Raw genomic sequence first — 12,584 nt, 5'->3', positions numbered from 1 at the left:
CCTTTAAGTTTCTTCTCCAGATACTTTACAGTCCCGAAAAGAGGAGGCGGGCTACGCCCGATTCTGGACTTAAGGGCACTCAATATATTCATTCGCCCCTCCAAATTCAGGATGGTCTCTATTGCCTCTATCCTCCCGATGCTGCAGCGGGGAGACTACTTTGCCTCCATAGACTTACGAGACGCCTACTTCCACGTGGCGATACGAGAGGCGCACAGACGGTTCCTATGCTTCAAAGTTCTCGACCAAACCTACCAGTTTACCGTTTTACCCTTCGGTCTCGTCACGGCCCCGAGGGTCTTCACCAAGGTTGTCGCCGCCGTAGCGGCCCACCTCAGGCTACATGGCATCACGGTCTTTCCTTATCTGGACGACTGGCTTCTCGTCGGGCCCGACCCGGTTCTTCTCCAAAATCACGTCTCTTTCACGCTGCGTCTTCTAAAATCTCTCGGCCTCCAACTCAATTCCGAGAAGTCAAATCTCTCCCCGTCAACCCGAATCCGGTTCATCGGGGCCCTCTTCGATTCCGTCGCAGAGACTGTGTCACTTCCGTTCGACAGATTCCTGGCTCTCCGCCACCATATCGCCCTTTGTCGATCTGCCCGGAGGGTCAGAGCCCGTGTCATTCAGGTCCTTCTAGGCCACATGGCCTCCACGGTCCTCACGACCCCGTTTGCCAGGCTGCGCCTTCGGACCCTGCAAAGGTGGTTTATAGACACTTTCAAACCGTTCCACCACCACAACTCCAGATACCTGTCGGTACCGTCGTCCGTCCGCCAGTCTCTCTCATGGTGGATGTCTCACCAAAACGTGTGCAAGGGCCTTCCTTTCCATCCAGCCCCGCCATCGCTAACCATAACCACAGACTCCTCCACCTACGCTTGGGGAGCCCACATGAACGGTCTAACGGTTCAAAATCTTTGGTCCCCGTCAGAGAGGGCCAACCACATAAACTTCCTCGAACTTCTTGCCATTTTCAAAGCCCTAAAAGCATTCTCCCCCCTCATCCGCCACAAGTCCATCCTCATTCAATCGGACAACCTAGTAGCAGTATTCTACATCAACAAACAGGGTGGTACGGGTTCGAGGAAACTGATGCTCCTCTCCTCTCGTCTCTGGATTTGGTGCATAGCCCACGGCGTACAGATCTCTGCAATCCACCTACCGGGCGCCCAAAACGGCTTAGCGGATGCCCTCAGCAGGATGACTTCTTCCTCTCACGAATGGAAGCTCAATCCCGAGGTCCTCGACGGTCTGTTCCGCCTCTGGGGGCGCCCTACTCTGGATCTCTTCGCGTCTCCCCACAACGCTCAGCTACCCCGCTACGGAGCGAGGCTCCCCCCGAACTCTTTCCCCGGCTGCCTAGGGGATGCCTTCCTTCTGGACTGGTCGGCGGAGATGCTTTATCTTTTTCCACCGATTCCCCTCATACCGAAAGTTCTCGAAAAACTTCTCTCGATCTCGGTCACGGCGATTCTCATAGCTCCGGCCTGGCCCCGCCAACCGTGGTATCCAGCCCTTCTTCGCCTCTCCAGAGGATCGCTTCACCCTCTGCCTCTCTCGCCGCACCTTCTCTCACGGGAGGACGGCAAAATTCTTCACCCGGACCTTTCTTCCCTTCATCTCACTGCATGGAGGATTCTTACCTAGCCTCCTTTCCGCAGAATCTGCAAGACGTCCTGCGGGCAGCCCATAAGCCGTCTACGACCAAGGCTTATTCCTACAAACTCTCTCGCTTTCATGCCTTCCTTCGATCCCGTAACGTCGACACCTTCCCGACCTCGGTATCGGTGGTCCTCGACTTCCTCATGACTCTCGTCGAGAAGAAACTTTCTCTTGCCTCTATAAGGGCTTATCTCGCAGCTCTTTCCTGGTCTTTTCAGCGCCACGGCCAGCCATCTCTTTTTTCTCACCACCTGATCAAAACCTTTCTCCGGGGCTACAATAACATCTGCCCGCCGTCGCTACCACCTACGCCGGGCTGGAGCCTCGAACTTGTACTTTCTCAACTGTCTTCTGCTCCCTTCGAACCGCTTGCCTCGACCGATCTACGCCTGCTCTCCTGGAAGTTGGCCTTTCTGGTGGCGATCACGTCGGCACGACGGCCATCCGAGCTCGCTGCCCTCAGAGTCGACGAGCCTTATCTTCGTTTCCACCATGACCGCGCTGTTCTTCGCCCGGACATTACCTTTCTTCCTAAGGTGGTGTCAGCCTTCCACCTCAACCAGGACATTGTCTTACCAGCTTTCTTCTCTAACCCCTCCTCTCCTCTCGAGCAAAAACTGCACCTTCTCGACGTTCGGAGAGCACTTCTTTTCTACAGGGATCGTACTAAGGACATTCGTAAGTCACAAAGACTCTTTGTTGCCTATGCCCAGGACAAGTTGGGTAATCCCATCTCTTCCCAAAGACTGTCCCACTGGATCGCTCAGGCCATTGAGTTGGCCTATGAACTGGCCAAGCGACCTCCCCCTCCTTCCATCCGCCCGAGGTCGACTAGGGGCCTCTCGGCGTCGACCGCCTTCCTTAGGGGTATTCCACTTGACTCCATATGTAAAGCGGCTATCTGGTCAAACCCTCTCACGTTTGTCTCTCACTACAGGCTGGACAGTAAGGCCCTTAAAGACTCGGCCTTTGCAAGATCAGTACTCTCATCTTGCCTCTCCTGACTCTCAGACGTTTTTTCTCTTCATATTCACCCACAGGTGACTCTCTATACCTCTCCTTCGAGTTGGACGGGGTTTTTTCCCCATACCTGCCTCTAGGGATATGTTTTTTCTCATGATTGTATTGAGCAGTTGCTCTGTTGCTTTATACCGCCTCGTTGGCCCTGGCGGATATGCCAAAGACCAAGATGTGTTTGTCCCTCTCCCCCTGGGAGAGCGTTCATATGCACTACGCAATTGTGTATTTTTCTCTATCATGTTTATTGGAAAATTCCTTCCATGTTATGTTCTTCTTCTATGATGCTCATGTTGCACTGCACTGGTCCTTTCGGACAATTTATTGCACTGGTCCCTTGGGACGGTTATATTTTCTATGTCCTAATAAACATGTGTTTGGACATTCACTGATTGTCGAGTTTGCCTTGTCCCACCATCCGGGACCTTAGCGTGCTAGTCTCCATTAGTGTGCATTCACAGAGTACACGAAGAAAAAGGACAGGTTGCTCACCTGTAACCATGTTTCTTCGAGTGTACTCTGTGAATTCACACAAACCCGCCCTTCCTTCCCCTCTGGCAAACCTCTCCCTTTCTCGTTGCCTTGGCGGCGTAGGAACTGGAGAGCGGGCGCCTGGGGCTGCCTTATATGCCCCTTGGGAAGGGGGGCGTGGTTACCGCCAAAATTTGAACTTCAGCTTGGAAGAGTTTCCGTCGGAACCTGCGCAGGCGCAGCTTCTCCATTAGTGTGAATTCACAGAGTACACTCGAAGAAACATGGTTACAGGTGAGCAACCTGTCCTTCTTGAGGTCCCAAAGCTCCATTTCAACAAGTTCTTGGACAGTATACTTATCTCCATCTCAGCAGTTTGTGTTCTCTAACATATGTCGCGTGACTGGACTGGCACATTGTGGAGGCCATTTTATCAATGGCATCTTCCAATGGCAGCCATTTTGTGATGGGACTTACAATACTCTCTAAAAAATTGAAATGTGTCTGTAGACCTAGAAGATTTAGGGACTCTTTTCTCATACCCTGTTTCCCCAAAAATAAGACATCCCCAAAAAATAAGACCTAGTATAGGTTTTGCTGAATTGCTAAATATAAGGCCTCCCCCGAAAGTAAGACCTAGCAAAGTTTTTGTTTGGAAGCATGCCCGGCACCCGCCAAACAAAACACCATAGCATGCAGGGTTGGTAAATGTATATGGAAATAATGGTAGTAACAAGAAATTCTTGACATGAGTCACAGTTTGTCTGGTTTGGTTATGTTAGTTTGTGATCACAACTACTGTACAGTATATAATAAATGTTCATTTTTTTTGTTCAACAATAAATGTGAATTCTTTTTATTGGAAAAATAAGACATCCCCTGAAAATAAGACCTAGTGCAACTTTGGGAGCAAAAAAATAATATAAGACACTCTTATTTTCGGGGAAACACGGTATTACTAGAATTTGGAGTAATCAAAATCAGCTCAAACTTGTGCGCCAACTGCGACCATACCTCGTGAAGTCTGACTTGACCACGGTGGTGCATGCCTTAGTTACCTCTAGGCTGGACTATTGTAATGCGCTCTACGTGGGGCTTCCATTGAAGACGGCCCGGAAATTACAATTGGTCCAGCGCTCGACGGCCAGATTAATAACGGGGGCGAACTACAGGGAAAGATATACTCCCTTGTTCAAGGAGCTCCACTGGCTGCCGTTCATTTTCCGGTCCCAATTCAAGGTGCAGATTATCACCTATAAAGCCCTAAACGGTTTGGGACCCGCCTACCTTAGTGACCGTATCTCCTATCATAAACCCGCCCAATCTCGTCGATCATCAGGGGAGGCTCTCCTGTCACCACTGCCTATATCTCAGGCCCGTCTTGTGGGAACAAGGGAGAGGGCCTTTTCTGCTGTGTCCCCCCGACTGTGGAATTCACTGCCCATTGAGATTAGGCAGGCCCCCACTTTGCTAGCCTTTAAGAAAGACTTAAAAACATGGCTCTTCCGGTGTGCCTTTGGAGAGTAACTGTCATATCTTTCTTCGGTTATTCCCTTGGGATATCTATCCTCTAGACTGTTCCACTATTTTATGTCGCTGCTCCCCGTGGTTTTATTCATATGTCTTTCTCACCGAGTTTTAACTTAATGTTCATGTGGCCTGCCCTGGTTTTTATTGCTTTTTCTGAATTTTGGGTTGTAATGTATGTTATTATTTATTGTATTGTTAAATTGTGTTATGATTATGCTGTTTTATATTCTGTCATATTGTATGGTTTTGGGCATGGCCCCATGTAAGCCGCCCCGAGTCCCCGTTGGGGAGATGGTGGCGGGGTATAAATAAAGTTTTATTATTATTATTATTATTATAATCCACTAAAGCTGATTTGTGAGAGGTTCAGAACAGATTAAAATAAGTTCAACAGAATTGTAGTTTGCTACCACAGGGACAGTGCTGGATTTACCATTTGTCTTAGGTATGCTTAAGCACAGGGCTGTGTTGGTCAGGGGGCCCCATTTTCCTGCCAGTTTTTTTTACAGTGGATTTTGTTTATGTGGTGCAATTCTAAATTTGAAAGCGTTCTGTTTTAGAGCAATTCCAGATAAAATATTCTATGGGAATGTGTCCCAAAACAGGCAGCATAGGCCTACCAAGCCTATTTCCTTCAGGGCCCAAGTAAGGGACCTCATAACTTAACTAGCACAGGGCTTCGTTTGTCCTAAATCCGACACTGCATGGGGATAGCTAGAACTGTGCCTGGGTTCAAAAAGAAACCACTGATTTCATGGAGGATGCGGCTATAAATAGCTGTTTGTCATGTGGGACATGTATTAGTTCAGAAGAAATCTGCTTTTCTTTATCACTTGCTATGGAACATGAGCAACAGAGGATTGTTGTCCGCTTGTCCTACTTGTTGGCTTTCCGGAAGTATCAGGTTGGCCAATGTGATAAACAGTGCTATACTAAATAAATCTTTGGCCTGATCCAGCAAGACTCTTTGGTGTCCCCTGCATTGATATATCACTGATTCTCACAATCTGAATAGTAATTCTATCTGATAAATCAGTATTGATGTTGCTGTATTGCGGACGGGAGGGATGAAGCAGAATGATAGTGGTTTGCTTTCTGTCACAGTAAATTCATAGTACAGACAAGAACTGAACTGGGAGCTGTTGAGCTTAACCTAGCGATTCATTCCCTGTGCAGCACAACTGCAAATATTCAGAAGATACATTATCCATTTATACTTTGAGTGTACCCATGCACTGCACACACCTGCTAAAATACTGCTCTCATTTGCTTTTATGTCAGAGTGAATCAACTGAAATTCCTAGTAGTCTTTGTGTGTGTGCATCTTTAATTCATGGTTCTTTGGTTACGCTCAAATCCTCTTGTTCTCTTACCTAGAAGACAAGCAGCCTTAAATGAACCACATGCGGCTTATCTGTCTCTGTTTCCAATTCTAGGCTGCTGCCAGGCACCAGTGTTCCTACCTAATAAACATGCATGTGGATGAGTTTCTGAAGACTGGAGGGATCCCAGAATGGCTGAATGGCTTGGAATATGTTCCACAAAGGCTGAAAAATCTGAATGAAATCAATAAGCTTCTTGCACATCGACCCTGGCTAGTTTCGAAAGAGCATATTCAGGTATTTTGTAGAATCAGCCCGGGGGAGAAGGGGAATGCTTAAACAATTCCATGTTTTTAAATTGTTGTTTGATCATAGTCTTGCTGAATGGCAAAAGAGCCCTGGAACCCCTACTCACACTTTTAAAAAATATTTGGATCTCTAATGGAAGATTTGGAAGGGTGCCAACTGATGTGTGCCTGGTCCAGGGGGGAGGGGAGTGTGGCTTCTTTTCATGATCCTCGTTCTTCCAACTTGCCCTATTAAAATGATGATCATGGAAAGACTGTAATTCTGGCCTTCCTTCTGGAATATTCTGTCTCCTTCCTGTGTCTGTATCTAACATAATGCACATTTTGTGGGGGTTTTTTTTCATTTCTGTTTCAGCAACTTGTCAAGACAGGGGAAAATAATTGGTCTCTTCCTGAACTGGTGCATGCTGTGGTCCTCTTGGCGCACTATCATGCCTTGGCAAGTTTTGTCTTTGGTAGTGGCATCAATCCAGAGAGAGATCTGGATACCTCGAATGGCTACAGGCTCATATCAGTTAACAACTTCTGTGTCTGTGATCTTGCCAACGACAACAACATTGAAAATTCATCCCTCACAAGTAACAACTTTGAGGTTAGCATTACCAGATTTTTAGCCTCATTTTGGTCATCTCACTTTTTGGTTCTGGGGGTGGATGGGAACAGAAGTCTTGATTCAGAGATTTTCTTCTGTGTTGGTCAGTGCTGGAAAACCAAGAAGGGAATTGTGAATCCCAGCAAAGTTGGAATCAGAGCTGGGTGGAGTGTTGAGATAGATCCAAATGGAAGGCAGCCCAGAAAGAAGTCATTTGCAGGGCAGAGTCTGTTCTAGGAAGCAGAAGCAGAGATGGAGAAGAGATGCAAGCAAACAAAGAAGGATGCTGAGAGAAGCTGATAAGGAATTGACTGGCTATAGATTTCATTAAGAGATGGTAGGGGACATTACCCCAAGATAAGTTAATATCAGCTCCCATAGCTACTTGCATACAAATTTTGATCATAAACTAGAAATTAAAATAAAGTCTATAGTCCTAAACATGGTTATTTGAATATTTGTTTCATTAAAATCAATCAGTATTAACTTGGAAGATTGAGAGTGCTATTATGAATTACGCTTATAATTTGTTTTGGAAATCTAACATAAGAGAAAGAATTGTGTAGAATGAAGACATTTTTTGCATAAATTAGGCAGGCAAAAGAACTTGCTTGGCATAACTTTAAATCTACAGTACAAAGACCCAGTCTTTTCCCTGCCAATTCTGAGTGTGAAACTTGACCCGAGGAATGGTGGGAGAAAATGGTCTGTTTGGTTTTGAACAAAATACAGTTTTGAATAACACTGTCTTTAAAAGCTTTTGGTCTTCCAGTTTTTAGCACCCCTTCCAACTTGTGATTTGTTATAGATCTCAGATTCTCTAAGTGAGCTGGAGGCTCTGATGGACAGAATGAAGAGGCTACAGGAGGAGAAGGAAGAGGAGGAGGAGGAAGCCTCCCAGGAGGAAATGGATACTCGCTTTGAAAAGGAGAAGACAGAGAGCCTCCTAGTTGTCACTGAAGGTACTGCTCCCTGCCTGCTTCTGTTCAGCTCCTTTCGTATCAGTCAGATCTCAGGTGTGTTACTATAGCTGATTTAAATAAAAGGAGGTTGAAAATCAATAAATGGTTTCACTTGCTGGTGGGTGCTGAGTGGCAATAGGGGAGATTCAAGTTACCCATTAATAGGATTTCATAACTTCAGATGCTAGACAAGAGGCTGCCTTTTGGAGTTCCAACTCTCCCCGACCCCCATAAAATAATAACAGATTGTTATTTACTCAAGAAAACTAGCATCTCTTTCTGATGTGTTCTTTTAAAATAGCACAAGCCAACAAAATCAAACTTTTTGTAATCATCGGAAATGAGAGTAGCACAGTTTAAATCAATTTTTATGCTGACTTTAAATATATCTTTGTTTTTTTCCCATCACGTCAACTTTTAAAAATATGACGAATGGTACATTATAACAGACTACTGTAAAGTCTGCACATTTTGCATCATATTTGTGCAACACAAGTATTTTTCATCAGATATAATTTTAGGTCATTCTTATAGAGGTTTTTGCACTGAATCTGTATTTTTTCTCTATCACATGTAGCTTTTGTGATGAGGCTAATTGAATAATCAATGCATTTACACATTGATATCAATAGAATCTAATTGATATCAGTGCGTAAATTGATATCAGTGTGTAAATGATAATATATTTGATTAGCCTCATCGTAAAAACTACACGTGATAGAGAAAAAGTAAACACAGATCTGAATTCAAAGCAAAAACCTCTATTAAAAATAACCTAAAATTATATCTGATGAAATATACTTGTTGGCTTGTGTAATCTAACAGAGATGGAGCCACCTCCATTTGTCTCTCTCCCTCTTCCTTCTCACCCAGCAGACTGCTGGAGGAGGGACCAATGCAGTCAATGGGGTTGGGAAACTAGGCACTAGGCCAGAGAGACCATCTTTGGTGGTAATGCAAAAAAGAGCTGTTTGCTTGTATATACAGATATGTGTTTATGAGCCTCCAGCAAACAGCAAAGACAATGTCTGCATAGAAAATAAAATTTGTTGGTCACATTGTATAATAAATGTTGAAGAGTAAGACTTTATAAAGCTGCGAGGAAAAAGAAATTTCTCACAAGTTAAGAGAATGTGGGTAAAGTTAGTTTGACATCCATTTTAGGTTAGTTTTTTTTAATATGGAGGTGGATCCGGGATTTCAGAGACATTGGCTTTGTATCTGGTTTGACCTTGACAGACATTCTCAATGAGCACTTTCTGCATCTATGAAAGCTTTTACTGTATGTGAATGATTTTTATGTAAATGGCTTTTATTTTATGTAGATAACTGTACAGAAAAGTTGGGGAGAGCAAAAGGTTATGTAGACCTCTAAAAGATTTTATGTCAGTATTGTTTGTTTACGGAGGCATTGAACATTTGCCATTGTATGTTGGAATCCGCCCTGAGTCCCCTTAGGGAGATAGGGCAGAATACAAATAAAGATGATGATGATGATGATGATTGTAGAACATAGTTAACTGTAGGTTACCCTAGTATCAAATATTCATTCATTAGTGCCCATCCAGATGCATATGTGATACTTGGAAATTAATTTTTTTTAAAACACACAAAAGATATCAGACTTCAAAATGCCCCGAGGTTAACCTAGCTCAGCAAATGTGATTAATTATTAATTTCCTTAAAGGAAATTTAGCAGATCATTTTCTGAGGTAAAGTTTTCCTGATGCTTCCTAGAAGGCAAGAGTTCAGAGGTTTGAAGAGTATGAACAATTAAGGCAGGCAGCAACTCTTTCACCTCTTGATGTTAGCATGTTATAGTCCAACCATTTTATCTGGCTGCCAAGCCAGTTTCTTCCCATGCAGAATTATGTTTGGACTTTGCAATTAATCAGAATGAAGAGAAAAAAAATATCCTTGTGTTTCTTTGGGAAAAATGGTTTTTGTTTAAGGTATTAGCGATAAATATAGTCCAATATCCCCACCCAGCTTCATTGAGGCACCCAAGACTGAGCAAAAATAGAGTGCATCAAGGTCACCCACAGAGAACTTTGCAGTAATATGCTTTCTAGAAAAATAGTTAATGCATTTTATCTAAACATTTAAGAAGCTAAAAGCATCCATCTCTTGATGGATTAAACAACTTGGCTGGAATTATTTTTGATGGTGTTATCTTGTGATCTTTAACTGTAAAACATCTCACTGAATTCTTCAGCTGTAACCAGATTGCTAGATTTTCACTTCCCAGCCCCATTTTTGACACATCTCCACAGTATATGTGTGCAGAGTCATTCTAGTTTTTTGTCCCTGATGATCCCAAATAGCTGAGAAAGGATTATTACCAGCCTTGTTTTGACTATAACTTCTGTACAGCTGGCTTTGTATGTAAAAAAAAAATCCCTGTCTTTCACATGCATACTTCTATTGTTCATTGAACACTCCTTCAAAAACTTCTCCATGCATCCTGTTCTATCTTGAGGATGCATTCATAGAGATCATGACATGATCTAGGGGTTCTAGGCCATCCAGTACTAGCAAAGAAACTTGTAAGTGAGGCCTGTAGTAAAGATAGCTGAATGGCCCACATTACTGGATATGGTGAACAGTCTGTGGGCCCTTCCACACAGCCATATAACCCAGAATATCAAGGCAGATAAATCCTACAATATCTGCTTTGAACTTGGTTATCTGAGTCCACACTGTCATATATTCTAGTTCAAAGCAGAAAATGTGGAATTTTATTCAGCTATGTGGAAGGGTCTATGTTACAAGAGTACAAATCTCCTTTTGGGGGGAAATACGTATTTTCACCAGCACCAAATTATTGCACCCAACAGCTGACCTATGAATGAACTATAGCAGGCATGGGCAAACCTTTTTGCTTTGGGGCCACATTGTGGGCCGAGCCAGGAGGAAGGAGGGCTGGGCACACGCTGAACATGGCAGCCCTGGGAGGGGGAGGGCCAGGAGGGGGCAGAGCAAGACCTGGGTCAACCTCAGGTTGTCCTCCCCACATCAGGACAGGGCTTCTCACCCCGTCCTTATGCCAGGAGGAAGGCAAGACCTATAGTGACTCCCCCGATCCTCCTCCCCATTCTCCTCTCCTGATCCTGGGCTGTCCTCTTGGCATTATGCTAGGAGGAGGGTAAGACAGGCAGCGCCTGAGAGTGCTCCAGAGTGTTCTTAGCCGCCTCGTGCCTTCCTCGAGCCATCCTCTAGCTGTCCTCTTGGCATAAAGATGGGGCCACTTTATGCTAGAAGGAGGGCAAGGCATGCAGTGGCTGAGAGTGATCCAGAGGGCAGGCTGCCATGTCCTTATGCCAAGAGGACAGGGAAAGTTAGGAGGGCCTGAGGTAAGCACTCAGAGGGCCACATTCGACCCCCTGGCCTTAGTTTGCCCATGCTTGGACTATAGCATATAACTACCATAAATATTGTATGATAGCATGCATCCCTTTTACTTTGAAATAAAGCCCATGTATAGCTGATCTAACCACCTCTTCATCTTGAAATAGACTTGTGTTTTATTTATTTGTTTTCATGTTTAGTTAAGATAAATTGTTGTTTAATTAACTGCATTTAGTTGATTATGTATTTGTATTTTCACTGTGTATTGTATGGCATTGAATGGCTGCCATTTATGTTGTAAGCCACCCCAAGTCCCCATGGGGAAATGGAATGGGGTTTAAATAAAGCGGTGTATGAACTGCCCCAAACTTTCCTTTTATCCCATATAATATGTATGTAGGTTATAACTAAGCCATAAATTGTGGATTCAGTATGACTCTTACATCTTGATTGTTTTGGTCATGTCTAATAAATATCTGTCCCAATATTGTTGCAGTCTATGTTGCAGTCAAGAATAGCACTTCCAGAAACAATAAGTCTTACCTCAGACTTTGCCTGGAATTGAACTTTAAAGTATTAAACTAACACCTTCAAGAATTGTTACTATTTTGCATACAGAAGTGGGGGGAAACATGTCAAATTAAGCATATTTGAATATGCTCCAGAGGATATTTTTTTGTTTAATACTTTGTCACTATGTTAAATAAATGCCTTGGAGGACTTTTTCTTCAGCTGCCTCAAAATTGTGCAGTGACCTGCTAAAAGAGATTTGACAGCTAAATCCGCTACCTAGGTTTAAAACAGCATTAAAGAACAATCTCTTCCAGCAGGCCAATCCAGATGGTTTAAAATTATGAATTGATTGTTTTTAATATTTATGCTTTTCCAACTGATATTATACTCTTTTAACTGTACTTATAATTGGCGTGCCTGTCTTTAATTGTGAGTCTGTTTTTTGGCTTATTTTAATGTGTTGCTCCTTGCCTCAATCCGTAAGGAGAGGTGGAAAAATAATAGCAATAATAGTAGAAATGAGAAAGGTACACTTACAGCCTTACTTTTCTTTCTTAGCATTTGATGATGAAATTGGTTCCATAGCAGATGTTTCCCGCTATGTTGAAGACCCTGGATTTGGATACAAAGACTTTGGTAGACGTGGAGATCTGCCAACATTCCGAGCCCAGGTGTGTTTACAAGGGTGTCTAGCATTTGTCCTTGTTGGAGAATCAAATGAAAAAGCACATGTGAAAATTTGTGCTAATCTGTGTCTTCTAGTATAGGGTTATCTTTCTGCACAAGTGTAGAAATCCTATGACATTATGATTTAGAAAGGTCAGAACATCAATTTTAGGAGTAGCATGACATTTTT

General features: G+C 43.7%; 1 protein-coding gene across 3 annotated transcripts in view; it reads left to right on the top strand.

Moving 5' to 3' along the window:
* The window catches only part of sesn3 (sestrin 3), a 92,517-nt gene that overhangs the window by 66,708 nt on the left and 13,225 nt on the right, over positions 1-12,584 (top strand). For 2 of the 3 annotated variants that reach the window (XR_010004043.1, XM_062974560.1), the window contains exons 4-7: positions 6,120-6,302; positions 6,669-6,905; positions 7,714-7,921; positions 12,287-12,399. Coding sequence is in view for 2 of the 3 variants with exons in the window: in XM_062974560.1 (XP_062830630.1) it covers positions 6,120-6,302; positions 6,669-6,905; positions 7,714-7,921; positions 12,287-12,399 (741 nt within the window). In the remaining variant the exon portion in view is untranslated. The remainder of the gene's footprint in view (positions 1-6,119; positions 6,303-6,668; positions 6,906-7,713; positions 7,922-12,286; positions 12,400-12,584) is intronic. The other variant, XM_016992681.2, reaches the window with a different exon arrangement.

The sequence above is a fragment of the Anolis carolinensis genome, chromosome 3 (assembly GCF_035594765.1).
Source record: "Anolis carolinensis isolate JA03-04 chromosome 3, rAnoCar3.1.pri, whole genome shotgun sequence".
Taxonomy (NCBI): domain Eukaryota; kingdom Metazoa; phylum Chordata; class Lepidosauria; order Squamata; family Dactyloidae; genus Anolis; species Anolis carolinensis.
This window is presented reverse-complemented; position numbering and strand designations above follow the sequence as displayed.